This window comes from Oncorhynchus masou, chromosome 7 (genome assembly GCF_036934945.1).
Source record: "Oncorhynchus masou masou isolate Uvic2021 chromosome 7, UVic_Omas_1.1, whole genome shotgun sequence".
In the NCBI taxonomy this organism is placed as follows: Eukaryota; Metazoa; Chordata; class Actinopteri; order Salmoniformes; family Salmonidae; genus Oncorhynchus; species Oncorhynchus masou.
This window is the reverse complement of record NC_088218.1, coordinates 29,293,032-29,310,506: the sequence shown is the minus strand read 5'-3', so window position 1 is coordinate 29,310,506 and position 17,475 is coordinate 29,293,032. Positions and strand designations below refer to the sequence as shown.

Below are 17,475 nucleotides of genomic sequence, written 5' to 3'. Positions count from 1 at the left end.
AACATCATTGAAACCAGGAGATGTCATTGCATGTGTGGGTGGTGGAACTAATAGGTTGGATAAGGTATAGTGAGCAGGACTAGAGGCTCTACAGTGAAATAAGCCAATAAACACTAACCAGAACAGCAATGGACAAGGCATATTGACATTAAGGAGAGGCATGCTTAGTCGAGTGATCAAAAGGGGCCGGTGAGTGGAGAGGTTGGTTGGGGGTCACGGCGATTTAGACAGCTAGCCAGGCCATCGGTAGCAAGCTAGCATAGGATGGACGTCTGTTATTAGCCACCTCTTGCGTTCCGTCAGTAGATTAGTGGGGTTCCGTGTGGTAGAGGGATTAATCCAAATCACACAACAAAAATAAAAACAATAGATATAGTTAGAGGCCCAAGAAGAAAAAATAAATAATAATAATGAAAAATAAATAAATAAATTGTCCGATTGTCTATTCAGATAGCAGCCGATAAGACAGCTAACGGTTAGCAGGCCGCAGATGGGCGTTCAGGTAACGTCGCGACGGAGGAGCCAGCCGGATAACGTCGGCAGTCCAGTTGTGAAGGCCCGGTGGAGCTCCGCGTAGGCAGTAAAATGGGGCCGGATAGGTGACTGCAGCCCAGGAGTGATTGATGGAACTCTTCAATGACGGCCTAGGAACAGTGGGTTAACTGCCTGTTCAGGGGCAGAACGACAGATTTGTACCTTGGCAGCTCGGGGATTTGAACTTGCAACCTTTCGGTTACAAGTTCTAACTACTAGGCTACCCTGCCGCCCCAGAATAATTGATGTTTGCTCCGGAATCGACGAAAGTCTCAAACTTCCATAGAGTGGGGCAAAAAAGTATTTAGTCGGCCTTTGTCTGTCATAGTTGAAGTGTACCTAAAAGTGTACCTAAAAATTACAGGCCTCTTTCATCTTTTTAAGTGGGAGAACTTGCACAATTGGTGGCTGACTAAATACTTTTTTGCCCCACTGTATGTGTAGGCCAAACCGTTCAGACTTTAAAGTCGTTTTCGTGAGAAGACTAATTTTCGGGATGTCTCATACGCTTGTACGAGTAGGTGTGTCTAAACGTTTTACTGGCTGTGGAAAGTATTCAAACCACTTTACTTTTTACACATTTTGTTATAATAGCCTTATTCTTAGCCTTATTCTACAATTTATTAAATAGTTTTTTTCTTCATCAAGCTACATGCAATGGCCCCATAATGACAAAGCAAAAACATATTTTTAGACATTTCTGATCATTTTTAAATAAAAAAACCTCTTAAATATCACATTTAAAGTACATGAGTATTCAGATGCTTACTCAAAACTTTGTTGATGCATCTTTGGCAGTGATTACAGCCATGAGTCTACTTGGGTATGACGCTACATGCTTGGCAAACCTGTATTTGGGGAGTTTCTCCGATTCTTCTCTGCAGATCCTCTGTCAGGTTGGATGGGGAGCGTTGCTGCACAGCTATTTTCAGGTTTCTCCAGAGAATGTTGATCTGGTTCAAGTGCGGGCTCTGGCTGGGCCACTCAGACATGACCAAAGCCTCTCCTGCATTGTCTTGGCTATGTGCTTTGTCCTGTTGGAAGGTGAATCTGCGCCCCAGTCTGAGGTCCTGAGCTCTTTGGAGCAGGTTTCATCAAGGATCTATCTGTACTATGCTCCGTTCATCTTTGCTTCAATCGGGACTAGTCTCGCAGTCCTTTCCGCTGAAAAACATCCCCACACCATGATGCCTCCACCACGCTTCACCGTAGGAATGATGCCAGGTTTCCTCCAGCCGTAAAGTTTGGCATTCAGGCCAAAGAGTTCAATCTTGGTTTCATTAGACCAGAGAATCTTGTTTCTCATGGTCTGAGAGTCTTTAGGTGCCTTTTGGCAAACTCCATGCGAGCTATCATGTGCCTTTTACTGAGGGGTGGCTTCCGTCTGGCCACTCTACCATAAAGGTCTGATTGGGGGAGTGCTGCAGAGATGGGAGAACCTTACAGAAGGACAACCATCTCCACAGAGGAACTCTAGAGCTCTGTCAGAGCGACCATCACGTTCTTGGTCACCTCACTGACCAAGGACCTTCTCCCCCGATTTCTCAGATTGGCCAGTCAGCCAGCTCTCTCCAAACTTCTTCCATTTAAGAGTGATGAAGGCCACTGTGTTCTTGGGGACCTTCAATGCTGCAGAAATGTTTTGGTACCCTTCCCCAGATCTGTGCCTCAACACAATCCTGTCTCGGTGCTCTAAGCTCAATTCCTTCGACCTTATGACTTGGTTTTTGCTCTAACATGCACTGTCAACTGTGGGACCTTATATAGACAGGTGTGTGCCTTTCCAAATCATGTCCAATCTATTGAATTAACTACAAGTGGACTCCAATCATGTTGTTGAAACATCTCAAGGATAATCAATGGAAAGAGGATGCACTTGAGCTCAATTTCGAGTCTCATAACAAAGGGGCTAAATATCAAATCAAATCAATTCTAATTTTATTTGTCACATGCTCCAAATACAACAGTCACCTTACAGTGAAATGCTTACTTACAAGCCCTTAACCAACAATGCAGTTCTAAGATAAATAAGTGTTAAGTACAATTTTTTAAATAAAAGGAACAAGAAATTAAAGAGCAGCAGTAAAATCACAATAGCAAGGCTATATACAGGGGGTACCGGTACAGAGTCAATGTGCGGGAGCACCGGTTAGTCCAGGTAATTGAGGTAAAATGTACATGTAGGTAGAGTTAAAGTGACTATACATAGATAATAAACAGACAGTAGCAGCAGTGTAAAATAAAGGGGGCACTGCAAATAGTCTGGGTAGCCATTTGATTAGATGTTCAGGAGTCTTATGGCTTGGGGGTACAAGCTGTTAAGAATCCTTTTGGACCTAGACTTTGTCGCTCTGGTACCACTTACCAAATACTTATGTAAATAAGATATTTCTGTTTTAAAAAATAATAATTTAGCAAAACTTTCTTAAAACCTGTTTTCACTTTGTCATTATGGGGTATTGTGTGTAGATTACTGAGGAAAATTTTGATTTGATCCATTTTAGAATAAGGCTGTAACGTAACAAAATGTGGAAAAATTCAAGGGGTCTGAATACTTTCCAAAGCCACTGTACCTTATACAGTACACCACACTGACAATGAAGATACTACTACCCTATACATAACTCCCTTTAGTCACATTTATTTCCTGTTGTAATCCTACACAACCACACACACACACACACACACACACATATCTTGAGACATCATTCATTGCCTTTCACTAAGTCACAATATCTTTATCCGCCCCCCTCGAGGGAGACACCTGTCAAGTCCTTCTACTCCTCCTCCTCCTCCTGAGTTTCCCTCTCACTCATCACAGTTTCCTGTGGCTGTTGTTGTTCTGTCTCTCTCTCTCTCTCTCTCCCCCAAACACACAGAATATTTTTTCTCTCCTCTATAATATAATAATATATCTCACACACAAACACATTCATAATCTATCTTTTTCCCTCGCTCCCTCATTCTTTTTCTCTCTCCCTGCCTTTCCCTCTCTTTACACACACATACACAGAAACATACCCTCTCTCTCTCCCTCTTTCCTCCCTTGTTCAGGAAAATAAACATACGGTTGCTGTGATTGAATGGGGCTGTATCTCATTCAGGGATGGGGGGAGGAAATGAGGGAGGAAGCGAGTGATGGTGCCCACCACGGTGTGAGTGGGTGATGAATGGGGAGCTGCCAGGCCCCTGTCAGGGTGTCTGGCAGGGTGTACCCACAGCACGTAGTATAGCACAACACACACACACACACACACAGAGAGGAGAGGAGAGGAGAGGAGAGGAGAGCCTTAACATCCTAGGAGACACACACACAGCCACAATGCTGTTCCATCGCCAGGCTCCCTTCATTGAGATTACCACGCTTAGGGATATAGAACAAGACAATGAATCTTAGACTATGTCATTCAATTTCCTAAGGATGGGGTTAGGTTTGGGAGCACACACACAACAGAGCACACACACTGGAGAGGAGATTCTGGGAAGGTGTACCCACATGCACACACACACAGTGAGGTGAATTCTGTAAAGGTATCATTAGGTTTCAATCTCTCACCCACTCTCACTAGTGGAGAGAATTTTACTGCATTAAGCAACAACAAAGTCAAGAGGAAATTCAAGTCAGTCGGTGCCAAACTATTGCCTCTCACTGCTGCTCTAACGGCCCTCCCTCTCAGCGGTCAGGTTGAGAAACAGAATGAGAGAAGGAGGGGGGAGAGAGAGACCCTTGGGGATTTAAAATCAATATTTCCTAGGTTACAAGGTCAAACTCCCACGGCAGCGAGGGGGCGAGAGGGAGGGGGAAGCCCAGAGTCATGGTGACCTGTAGCAGTGCTGACATGCTGACTCAATTAGTGGCCAGTCGATTCAGGAGCCAGCCCTCAGCCCTGGGAACCGAACTGTAGCTATATGGCTCCTATTACAGGCTGGTCACTAGAAACACACGTCAATTTTTATCCTGAGGACTTCGATATACGCCGTCCTCGGCGCAAACCATAAAAACAAAGACATTGTGGCACAGCATTGGGCTCAAACTCACAGAGCCAGACGATGCTGCATAAACCACTGCGCCATGGCAGTTCACAATTGTCTTGCAAGCAGGGAGAGCACTTGATGATACTATATGTATTTTTTATTTAATTTTATGCTTTCCCCAAACCATAGCCATAACCTTAACCACTCGGAATTAATACCTAAACTTAACCCTTTGAGTTGTTTCTGTTTTATGTCACACCCTGGCCTTAGTTATCTTTGTTTTTGGTTAGGCCAGGGTGTGATACGGGTGATTTATGTGTTTTTGTCTTGTCTAGGGTTTTTTGTAGATTTATGGGGTTGTGTTCAGTTTTGGTGTCTAGGTAAGTCTATGGTTGCCTAGATTGGTTCTCAATCAGAGGCAGGTGTTTATTGTTGTCTCTGATTGGGAACCATATTTCGGCAGCCATATTCTTTGGGTATTTTGTGGGTGATTGTTTCCTGTCTTTGTGTTTACTGCACCAGATAGGGCTGTTTCGGTTTTCACGTTTATTGTTTTGTAGTTTGTTCATGTTTGAGCTTTCTTATTAAAGAACCATGAACTGTAACCACGCTGCGTTTTGGTCCGCCTCTCCTTCCCAGGAAGAAAACCGTGACATTTTAACCCTGTAACCACGCAGAATTAATGGGGCAAAAATCGACATTACATCAAATCCCAAAGTGAAACTGTGAGGTCAAGTTGCCTACTGACTCTTATAGGCCCCGTTCACACTCAAGTTGTACAACTGATGTACAACACATTTGACCAAATGGTTGTGATACAACGAAGATCTTCTCCGCACAAAACTATTTACACAAGCATTGTGAAGACACATCCAATAGTTCTATAACTATTTTTGTGCAGACAAACTCTCCATTGTATCACAGAAATATCTGTGGTATCACAACCTTTGTGTCAAATGAGTTGTAGATCAGTTGTAAAACTTGAGTGTGTACAGGGCCATAGACCTGAGATCACACCTGGTCTGAAAAAAACAATATAATTGGTGTAGATGCTAAAACACAGCATAGGTTTTGATCTTAGTATGTTTCTGTAATCCTGACACTACCAAGGTCATTATAAAATATTTATTGTAGACAATAAACCACGGCGTCGGCATAGACTTTGAAATTGAGATGGTAAGTGTGAAAGTGTTCTTAATAAACAAACAGTATATAGACACACACAAAAACAGACATTTGACATGCAGAAATGCCACTCATAAACCCTCCACCACAGTTTCTTTGCAGTATAAAAAAACCCTCCTACAAAGTGGTACTAAAGACCAGAATTTCCCGATAGTGATTAAACTTAAGCTAGCTAGCTAACCAACAATTGTAAAAATGTATTTGAGAGGCTTATTGTGCAAATGTATTTATGTTTTCAATAAATATTTGGGGGAGAAATATGGTTTACATGTTGTCAACAATCCTTTGATTCTTAACCAACCCTGCCTGTTTTACTCCATGGTTGAGCATTCCGCTTCAGTTGCTAAACAACCTACCCGTGAGTGAGTGAGCGAGCGAGCGTGTGCGTGCGAGCGAGCATTTGTATGTGTGTGTTTGACTGAATGAGAAGGTTTTTTTCACACAGAAGGTTTCACCTCACCCTTCACCTCTCAGCACCAGTTCTGTCCCGCTCAATCAACACACACACACACACACACACACACACACACACACACACACACACACACACACACACACACACACACACACACACACACACACACACACACACACACACACACACACACACATACACACACACGGCGTCGGCATAGACACACACACACACACACACACACACACATTCATTTGCTGGGTTAATGTTAACAGCAAAAATATTGTAATCAGATTACAGATACTTTTGAAAAATTAGTTAATTACTTTGAAGATTAGTTTTAAATTCAGAAAGGATGTTTCCGCAAAAATTATTTGACACTTCTCTGTTTTCTCAATTACATTCAAATCAGCATTGAAAAATGGCGCAAGTTTGTTCCAGCTGAGCGAGTCTGACCACAAGTCAGAGACCGCTATGATGACAAACCAAATGTGTTTGATGGATGGCGAGAAAAGAGCAGGAATAGGCTTTTGTAGGCTACAGTCAAAGCTATGTCTTCCAATGGTGCGACTACTGTCGGCATCCAAAGATTATCCATCTTGAATAAACGCTTGGAGGTAAGGATGACAGCAGAGTGTTGTCTACGACAATACGGATATCACTTACAGTGCCTTGCGAAAGTATTCGGCCCCCTTGAACTTTGCGACCTTTTGCCACATTTCAGGCTTCAAACATAAAGATATACAACTATTTGTTTGTGAAGAATCAACAACAATTGGGACACAATCATGAAGTGGAACGACATTTATTTGATATTTCAAACTTTTTTAACAAATCAAAAACTGAAAATTGGGCGTGCAAAATTATTCAGCCCCCTTAAGTTAATACTTTGTAGCGCCACCTTTTGCTGCGATTACAGCTGGAAGTCGCTTGGGGTGTCTCTATCAGTTTTGCACATCGAGAGACTCAATTTTTTCCCATTCCTCCTTGCAAAACAGCTCGAGCTCAGTGAGGTTGGATGGAGAGCATTTGTGAACAGCAGTTTTTAGTTCTTTCCACAGATTCTCGATTGGATTCAGGTCTGGACATTGACTTGGCCATTCTAACACCTGGATATGTTTATTTTTGAACCATTCCATTGTAGATTTTGCTTTATGTTTTGGATCATTGTCTTGTTGGAAGACAAATCTCCGTCCCAGTCTCAGGTCTTTTGCAGACTCCATCAGGTTTTCTTCCAGAATGGTCCTGTATTTGGCTCCATCCATCTTCCCATCAATTTTAACCATCTTCCCTGTCCCTGCTGAAGAAAAGCAGGCCCAAACCATGATGCTGCCACCACCATGTTTGACAGTGGGTATGGTGTGTTCAGGGTGATGAGCTGTGTTGCTTTTACGCCAAACATAACGTTTTGCATTGTTGCAAAAAATTTCTATTTTGGTTTCATCTGACCAGAGCACCTTCTTCCACATGTTTGGTGTGTCTCCCAGGTGGCTTGTGGCAAACTTTAAACAACACTTTTTATGGATATCTTTAAGAAATGGCTTTCTTCTTGCCACTCTTCCATAAAGGCCAGATTTGTGCAATATACAACTGATTGTTGTCCTATGGACAGAGTCTCCCACCTCAGCTGTAGATCTCTGCAGTTCATCCAGAGTGATCATGGGCCTCTTGACTGCATCTCTGATCAGTCTTCTCCTTGTATGAGCTGAAAGTTTAGAGGGACGGCCAGGTCTTGGTAGATTTGCAGTGGACTGATACTCCTTCCATTTCAATATCATTGCTTGCACAGTGCTCCTTGGGATGTTTAAAGCTTGGGAAATCTTTTTGTATCCAAAACCGGCTTTAAATTTCTTCACAACAGTATCTCGGACCTGCCTGGTGTGTTCCTTGTTCTTCATGATGCTCTCTGCGCTTTTAACGGACCTCTGAGACTATCACAGTGCAGGTGCATTTATACGGAGACTTGATTACACACAGGTGGATTGTATTTATCATCATTAGTCATTTAGGTCAACATTGGATCATTCAGAGATCCTCACTGAACTTCTGGAGAGAGTTTGCTGCACTGAAAGTAAAGGGGCTGAATAATTTTGCACGCCCAATTTTTCAGTTTTTGATTTGTTAAAAAAGTTTGAAATATCCAATAAATGTCGTTCCACTTCATGATTGTGTCCCACTTGTTGTTGATTCTTCACAAAAAAATACAGTTTTATATCTTTATGTTTGAAGCCTGAAATGTGGCAAAAGGTCGCAAAGTTCAAGGGGGCCGAATACTTTCGCAAGGCACTGTATTATTGATATCTACAAAACGCATTGATGTGAATCACACTGCTGCTCTCTCATTTATCTATCTGTGCCTCACGGATTGTGGTTGTTGTGAATGGCTGTTCACAAAACAAAATGTGTATTTGAACCTAATAATGGTTGAATTCAAGAAGTTTAACCTGCCTATCATTCATTGTTTTTAAAACCAGCCAGTGAAAAATGTGCTCTTTCAACAGCTGCATAGTGTGGGTGCAAGCCTATGGAATAAATGTAAGGCTTATCAAATGTAAAGCTCAATCAAATTCATGCTGATAAAACAAAATCCACAGTCCTAATTGACACATGCTCAAGCTTGCACAATTTTGATAGTTGCAACATACATTTTAGGATTTATATATATATATATATACTATATATATAGCAAAAGACTTTGTGAAGATGCTGGAGGAAATGGGTACAAAACTATCTATATCCACAGTAAAACGAGTCCTATATCGACATAACCTGAAGGCCGATCAGCAAGGAAAAAGCCACTACCCCAAAACCTCCATAAAAAAAGCCAGACTAAGGTTTGCAACTGCACATGGGAAAAAAGATTGTAGATTTTGGAGAAATGTCCTCTGGTCTCATGAAACAAAAATAGAACTGTTTGGCCATAATGACCATTGTTATGTTTGGAGGAAAAAGGGGCGGCATGCAAGCTGAAGAACACCATCCCAACCGTGAAGCACAGGGGTGGCACCATCATGTAGTGGGGTTAAGAAGCATTTCAAGGTCCTGGAGTGGCCTAGCCAGGCTTCAGATCTCAACCCCATAGAAAATCTTTAGAGAGAGTTGAAAGTCCATGTTGCCCAGCAACAGCCCCAAAACTTCACTGCTCTAGAGGAGATCTGCATGGAGGAATGGGCCAAAATACCAGCAACAGTGTGTGAAAACCTTGTGAAGACTTACAGAAAACGTTTGACCTCTGTCATTGCCAACAAAGGGTATATAACAGAGTATTGAGATAAAATTTTGTTATTGACCAAATACTTATTTTCCACCATAATTTGCAAATAAATTCATTAAAAATCCTACAATGTGATTTTCTGGAATTTTTTTCTTCTCATTTTGTCTGTCATAGTTGAAGTGTGCATATGATGAAAATTACAGGCCTCTTTCATCTTTTTAAGTGGGAGAACTTGCACAATTGGTGGCTGACTAAATACTTTTTTGCCCCACTGTATACAGTTGAAGTTGGACGTTTGCATTCTCCTTAGGCAAGCTATATTCTTCAAAAATGTTACTTATAAATGTTACTTATGCTTATGAGCTTAGTTCAGCTGTCACACTCCATGATAACCTAAAATATAAGCTTTTCCAATGCTTGTAAACATTGGAAATGTAGATAAACACGGTATAGCCTCATAAAATGGTTAAAACAATCATTTTGATATCATAGATGGTCAGTCCTTGCATCCATAGCTCTGTCTATTAACCTGAGAGTGGTTACATTTCTGCAGGCCGATCCCTTAGCTTTTGACCAAAACACGGGCGGGATGTCGATTTTGTAATTGTTTCATCTGTGGATTTGCCCTTTAAACAGCTGCATATTATCAAGATATCAAAGTGTCACCAACAAAAGCTGAACAATAGGCCTATAGCAAATGCAGCATATGGCATTCATTTTTCACATGTAAATAGCATTTTTCAGTAATGCTCAAAGCATGCCATTCCATGAGTGCAGCATTTATTTTTCAACTCGAATCAATGAGCCCAATCAGTCCTCCATGAAATCTAAATCATAAACAATAGAGTTGGGCTGGCTAATAAATCCTTAGTTTTGGGGTCATGGTCAGGTAAAACAATTTAGCTAATATATACTATACTTCCAAGTCCTATTCTTGAAGATCAAGAGGTATAACATTTATTGGAATGACTGGAATTCTGATATTAAAGTAAAGATATAATTGAATTGTATTATTATATGGAGTAGAAAGAGATGGGTTATAGAAGAAGCCTACATCACCAACCCATAAAGTAAAATGTCAAATCCATATTTGGCCAGTTATGTAAACTTTAACATTGATTTATCCTGCAATAGATGTCGTTCAATTGGTAACATACATTTTTGTCTTCTTCTAGTGCCTCTTAAGGGGAAAGTCATCTAAAAGTAACAGAATATAATCAGATTACGTTACTGAGTTTGGATAATACAAAAGTTAGGTTACGGATTACTATTTTAGACAGGTAAATGTAACGGATTACATTTAGAAAGTTTGGGGGGGGGGCAGAGGGATCACTCACTCACTTGTGGTGAGGGAAGGACGGCTCATAGTAATGGCTAATACCATTCCATTAATTCCGTTCCAGCCATTACTAAGGGCCCATCCACCAATGTAAAGTGCCACCAGACCCCACTTAAACACACACACAGACACACCCACAAGTGCCATGCTCTACCAACTGAGCCACACAGGACCACAAGTATCTATGTCCAGATGTTTCCATCCAACTGAAGTGTGACCTCTCTGTGAACCTGACCTTGTGACAGCAGTCATTTGGCCAACCGAACGCACTACATCAGGCACACTATATTGTGACGCATTGCCACTCTAGCCTGGTCCCAGATCTGTTTGCGCTATCTTGTCAACTCCTATTCTCACTGTCACACCAAACATTGACGATAGGAGTTGGCAAGTCAGCACAAACCGATATAGGACCAGGCTAAAATAGTGACTCGATGGCAAAAGCATGTAGTTAAAGAGAGAAACAACACATAAATCGCCCTATTCCCTATTTAGTGCACTACATTTGAGGGCTCTGACTGTGCTCCTACATCTGCATTGCTTGTTGTTTGGGGTTTTAGGCTGGATTTCTGTATATTACTTTGTGACATCGGCTGATGTAAAACAGGCTTTATAAATGCATTTTGATTGATTGATTGATTTAGGGAATAGGGTGCCATTTGGGATGCAAGCATGATTGTTGGAGTTGGAATAACTGTTCCAATACTGAAGCTCTGTAATACGTTACCATTATTGGACAGTGGGCTCCAAAGTTACTGGCACCCCTGGCAATGCACAAACAATACTTTAAAAAATATAAACAATATAATTATAGAGATAAACTCAAAATACCAACATGTGAGAAATACTGTACTTTATTAATGTTTCAATTGAACCAACCAACCAAAATCATACAATTATTTAATACAAAATTAATTTCACCAAAATCAAGGTTTCATGATTAATTGGCACTCCTCAATTTTTACTTAGTGTAACCACCTCTGGCAAGGATAACAGCTTGTAATGTTTGACCAGGTTAAGGAACACATTTGGAGGGATTTTGGACCATTCCTCTATGCAGATCCTTTCAAGATTCTTCACATTCTTGGGTTTGCTCTTATCAACTGTCCTATTCAACTCAGCCCACAGGTTTTCGATTGGAATGAGGTGACTGAGATGGCCATGCCAGAACATTGACTTTGTTGTCACAGAACCATTTCTGTGAGGTATGTTTCGGGTCATTGTCTTGTTGGAAAGTCCACCTACGTCCAAGTCCCAGCCTTCTGGCAGAGGCAACCAGATTGTCAGCCAAAATTGCCTGACACTTGGTAGAATTCATTATGCCATCAATCTTATCCAGTGCCCCTGGACCTCTGGAATTAAAACAGCCCCAAAACATCACTGACCCACCACCATATTTCACCGTGGGTAAGAGGTGCCTCTCCTTGTATGCATCTCTGTTTTGACGGCAAACATGCTGATGCTGTATCTGACCAAAACGTTCAATTTTGGTCTCCTCTGACCAGAGCATCTTCTTCCAGTCATAATTTAAATAACGTTTGACAAACTCCAAGCGCTTGCGTCTGTGTCCTCCCTATCGTGGGAGCAAAATGCATTTGCATCTTCTTCTACACGTGAGGTTTTCAACTGTTCCATATCATGAGAATTTTCTATTAATTGCCCTGACAGTGCTCAGTGGTATATTCAATCGTTTGTGGATCTTCTTGTAGCCATTACCGATTTATGAAGGTCTATGACCATCTGTCTCTTTTGAACTGCCAGTTCTTTTGTTTTCTTCATGGTGTTGGATGACAAAGGGATATTACATGCGTGTTACCTCATTTTTAATCCCTAGTGAAATAGGAAGTAATGTAATGGCTCAATATAGTTCATTAAGACTTAGATAAACTTAAATAAATGGAATTGAATTCCTGGTTTAATTTGTTATATTTGTTCATTGTTCAGATGTTCATTGTGAAACCTTGATTTGGAGGACATTCATTTTTAATTAAATCAAAAAATGTTTTTGGTGGGTTCCATTAAAACATTAATAAAGTACAGTATTTCTCACTTGCTGGTATTTTTTGATTATCTCTATAATGATATTGTTTATATTTTTTTAAGTATTCTTTGTGCATTGCAAGACAGGTGTGCCAGTAATTTTGGAGCCCGCTGTATTGCAAAGTTAATAACAACACACCCAACACTTTAAAACCGGATAAGTTCTGGCTACTCAAACATTTTGAGTAAACCGACTACCTAAAAATAAGTTAAGAAACTTAAATAGCTGAAGTGAGCAGTACTACCTTCATGTGAGTAATACAAATGCATTTTTTTTGTAAGGTATATTATTAGTTGACTGCCCCCACTACGCCACGCCTCCAATGATTTCCTTGTGTGCCTTATCTTTTCGATTGAATTGTATCACCGATGACTGTATTTGTTAGTGACTGAGAGATGGTTGTTGAATTCATACATTTTCAGTCCTTTGGCATTCCCCAACTGAGTTCCTAGGTGAATATTATCATTATAATTGAACCATTACATATACCGAAAGGCGTTATACAGTGGCCTGAAACTCATAGTTTTACAGGCCACATCAGGCCTGCAAGTAGGGTTGCAAAATTTCCCAAACTTTCCCAAACATTTTTTCCAGTAATCTTCCAACCAGGATTTCTGGAAAACCTGGGAAAATTACTAGAATATTGAAACACAAATTGTAAATGCCATTATGCTGGCTTTGATAATTCCTATTGGAATCTAGCCTGCATTAGACTATCCAACAGTTGAGATTTGTATTCACCCGCAACCTGCATTCATAATGACTGCGAAGGCTAAAATTAAATAATTGGATTTGTTTACAAAAAGTATTTTGTGTAGCATAACATTGAATCAATCAATCACTCAATGTACATGCCAAAACACAGATATTAAAAACAATTATATAAAATCAACATGCTGGGAAAAAAAGTTAGTTTGTTATCATTCTGTATCTTTAAAAAAAATGTTGGTGTGACTTCTCATTTAGTTTCGAGTCAGTGCCACATTAACATTTTAAGTAATAATGACTTTTCATTGACTTTGAGTACAACTTACTAGACGTATTTGAGTAAAACATGCTTTGGGGATTACAGTGATGCCCTCAACATCCATCATCTGCCTGTCAAAACCAGGGATGGAGTGAGTACTGGAGGAGAGGATGAGACAGATAGACAGAAAAAGAGGATGAAAGTCAAAAGAAAAAATTAACAAATCAACTGATAAGTACTGATAAATACTGATAAGATAACTGATAAATACTGATAAGACAGAAAACAAATCTTTAGTAGTGATGGAGATATCCCTTGAGAATTATCAAACAAATATGAGCATGTAGGCCAATGTTTTTGTTTTGTTATCTCATCATTATCGAACTCCACATGGATGAAAGCATCCTGCCAAAAGTATCCTGACAAAATGGTGAAAAAATAGTGTGGCTATTACTGCATGCTCACCACAGTGATTCCTGGCCTATTGGTGGGAGGCTGGGAGCTGTCTTTCAGCACCACACACACACACACTATTATCATGACTCGTGTAGGGTTTACAAACACCTGTGTTCATTGAGCACTTCAGGTGGTGCCCCATTCCCCCCACCCCCAATCCTAGCCTTAACCATTAGTTGGAGAAATGCAAAATTGACTGAAGATCGTGTCTAGGAGCAACTCGACCCACACCGTGTTTTGTTTGTTAGTTTGTTTTCACTAACTGGTTTATGAATACTGACCGCATGGCTGCCATTCGCTTGGAGCTTCGGCTTTCTATAGATTGATTTCAGAACCATGGACAGCTCTCATCCGAGTCCATAGTGGCGGATTTTAAAGAATCAAATAGAAAATATACAACAATTCTATACTGAACCTATAAGAGCACAGGATATCTGACACCAAAAACCCTGAATGCAGAATAAACGATATTTTCCAAGCAGGCTACTCGTGAATGTTGCATACGATTGCCGAATAGAGATGGCAAGGGCACACTGGAACATAGGCCTCTATTTTAATGGCATTTCACCAACCAGTCGGTGAAGTGTAAAACAAAACTACAGGGTCGAAGCTTCCTCCAGGCCACATGATCATATTTGAGGTATAAATTATGTGATCAAAAGAGAGCAGCTGTCGTAATTCGGTGTCAACGCCATTGTCGCGTTTACGACTGCTGGGCTACAGCGGGCGAATAACGAGCAAGCAGTGCCAAATGCGACGGGGGGAAGACCATTCCAGCGGATTAGGCATGGAAGCCACCGGTGCCCTAATAACGTACTCAATGTGGAGTGGGGTGGCCATGGCGGAACACCTGGCACCGAGTGGCCGCTACACCGCATGCGCACCACAATAGGAATAGGAAAATAGTAGCAGCTACTGTAGTCTTTGCCATATACTAGCCTAGCACTAAAATAAAATATCATAATTTACAGAAAGAATTAACATGTAAAGATGGCTGATATTTGCTTGGAAATAATAGCCTACTTCTGGTGATATTGTGAAGCCTGTGGAAGCAAAGTTATGACACCTAAAGGCCTGGCCCTTTCTCCATTCCACAACCGATTTAAAACTCCTCATTTGGGGGAAAACCAACCAAAGTCACACACATGAAAGACCTTAGAGTACAAGGCCATATGCTTCTCATCCTGCTTGAACCTTCGGATAAGAGAGCAGAGGATCTCCTTGAATCTGCCACCCGTTACCATGACGATTGACGACTGTATGGGACCAAACTGTATCTATTTAGCAAAAATCAACAGATTGGGGGATGATCCCCGTCAGCCTACCTTGCATTCATCCATGCATGTTCTCACTGAATATGCATCCGTTTCATATTTCTGAGTCATAAGCTCAAATTCCTCATATTTCTCCAGGGCGTGTTGGTCGTAGCGCTGGTACGCCTGGACGCACAGGCTGCACCTCGCCACATCGCCATCAATAAGCACGTCAAGACTGCAGTTCAAATTGTCCGGACTCGTAGACCCGTAAAACAAATCCAAAAGAGAATAAGAATTACAAAATGAAAGGTACAAATCACTTATATTTATTGTCCGGGTCCGTTCTTTTTCCGAAAGGTCCTTGCACAAATGATCGGCGTCATCAAAAGTAAAGCAGTTTTTAGATAAACTATCGTGGTGGCAAGTTTCAAGTCGCCACAAAGGTTTGGTAGAATTCCCTATAAAAATAGCATATTCGTTTTCTCTGAGGCTGCTGTGTGCTAAATGGAGGCTGGATGATGGGATGGGGTTTGTAGACGGGTAAACTCCCATGTCCGTGAATGCAAACTTATCACGGGTCCTTGTCAATTTCGCCTCGGCGCAGAACCATAAGTGATCAGAGAGCAGAATGGTTAGAAACAAGAGTGAAGCCAAGGACAGTCGCCATCTCTGGGCCCTCTCTGAGTCGGCGAATGGCTTTTCGTTCTCGCGGGGTTCTAGCCAGATTTTGAAGCCGTCTTCTTGCTGCAGACACGTCCAAGCACCCCAGGTCATATTTTGGGAACGCGCTTCTTCACCGGCCGACTCCACCGTGGGGGTTTCTCTGCCGCAACATTCATTGACTTGGGGTCTAATTTGCGTTTTTCACCTCTTAAATGTTGGGTCGTAGGTAGTGCTGCTGGTTTACCACCGCGATTATCTGTAATTCACATTCAAGTAATATATTGGAGGAGATTAAGCCGTGATTTGATGGGGCCGCGTTCTCCATGGCTCTCCGATGAAGATGCTAGTTTTCTGTAGCAACATGTCTCGCTTCCCCCTTCTCTCCTCTATAGCCTGCGCTCAGCACTGGTCCTTTGCGTGGACCCGTTTTACGGCAACCTGCATTTACGTTCGACTTGAATCCGCCGGTCGTGGCTCTCGGATGAAGGCTGGGTTCTAAGTCAGCCCAGTGATTTTCGCTTCCGTGTCTGCTAGGCGGCAAAATGCCTGAGAAGTTGTATTTTGATATCCACTGTCATCTTGGTCCTGGGTTAGTTGCCGCCATCATGTTCTTCTTGAAACACTTTTTTTGTATCGTGCGCGACATCTTTAGCGCTGCGACCGTTCCATTCTGACGCACCTGGAGGGTCTGTTTTCAGAAGGTGCAGCATCAGTTGCCATCCAGCTACTCTGAAAGCTAAAACAGATGATATGAAATAGTGTGGACTCGAGAGACAGGAGAGTCTGCTCAAGAAGTAGCCTAACAGATGACAAAATTGAATATGAAATATTTAGCATCAGTCACAAAACGCAGCCATAGCGTTCGAGTGATAGCTGTCCATGATCCTGAAACCCGGGAATGATTTCATTTCTGTAAGGGTTCCCCCACTAGTGGAGTTGAATACAAAAAAATACACTTAGTCTGATCTGACCCATAGGGGTTGATGTGTGTTCTGTATGTATAGCATGCATGCATTATTTTGGAATTATTACTGAATTATGGCCATGTGAATACTTCCATCAAGGTCAAAAGAAAGAAACATACCCACACTCCTTTCATTTGCTATGTCTGACATGTTCATCAGGTTCATGTCATTATACAATAATTATAACGTTTATATAACAACAATATAACATTTATTCATGGCCCAATCAATCATTCAGGGTGACATGGGTTCAGGATTGAATCCAAGGACACTGATCATGTATTGTGTGGTTTGTTTGGCTGTGGACCTTGTTTTTTGTTTGTTTCTCTTTTATCCCACAGGCTTATCTTGCAACAGTCCTTCAAATACAAAACAAATAGTATAGCCTATACACTGCAATAAAAGCAAAGATACATTTGAAACACACCATTTAAAAACCAAACAAAAGTGTTTCTTTCTCATTTA

The 17,475-nt window shown here is 41.3% G+C and overlaps 1 protein-coding gene across 1 annotated transcript in view; it reads right to left on the bottom strand.

Moving 5' to 3' along the window:
* The window catches only part of LOC135543625 (NALCN channel auxiliary factor 1-like), a 70,489-nt gene extending 54,080 nt beyond the window's left edge, over window positions 1–16,409 (bottom strand). The window contains exon 1 of the mRNA XM_064971047.1: window positions 15,452–16,409. Coding sequence (XP_064827119.1) covers window positions 15,452–16,156 — 705 coding nt within the window. The 5' untranslated portion in view covers window positions 16,157–16,409. The remainder of the gene's footprint in view (window positions 1–15,451) is intronic.
* Between the last annotated feature and the right edge of the window lie 1,066 nt (window positions 16,410–17,475).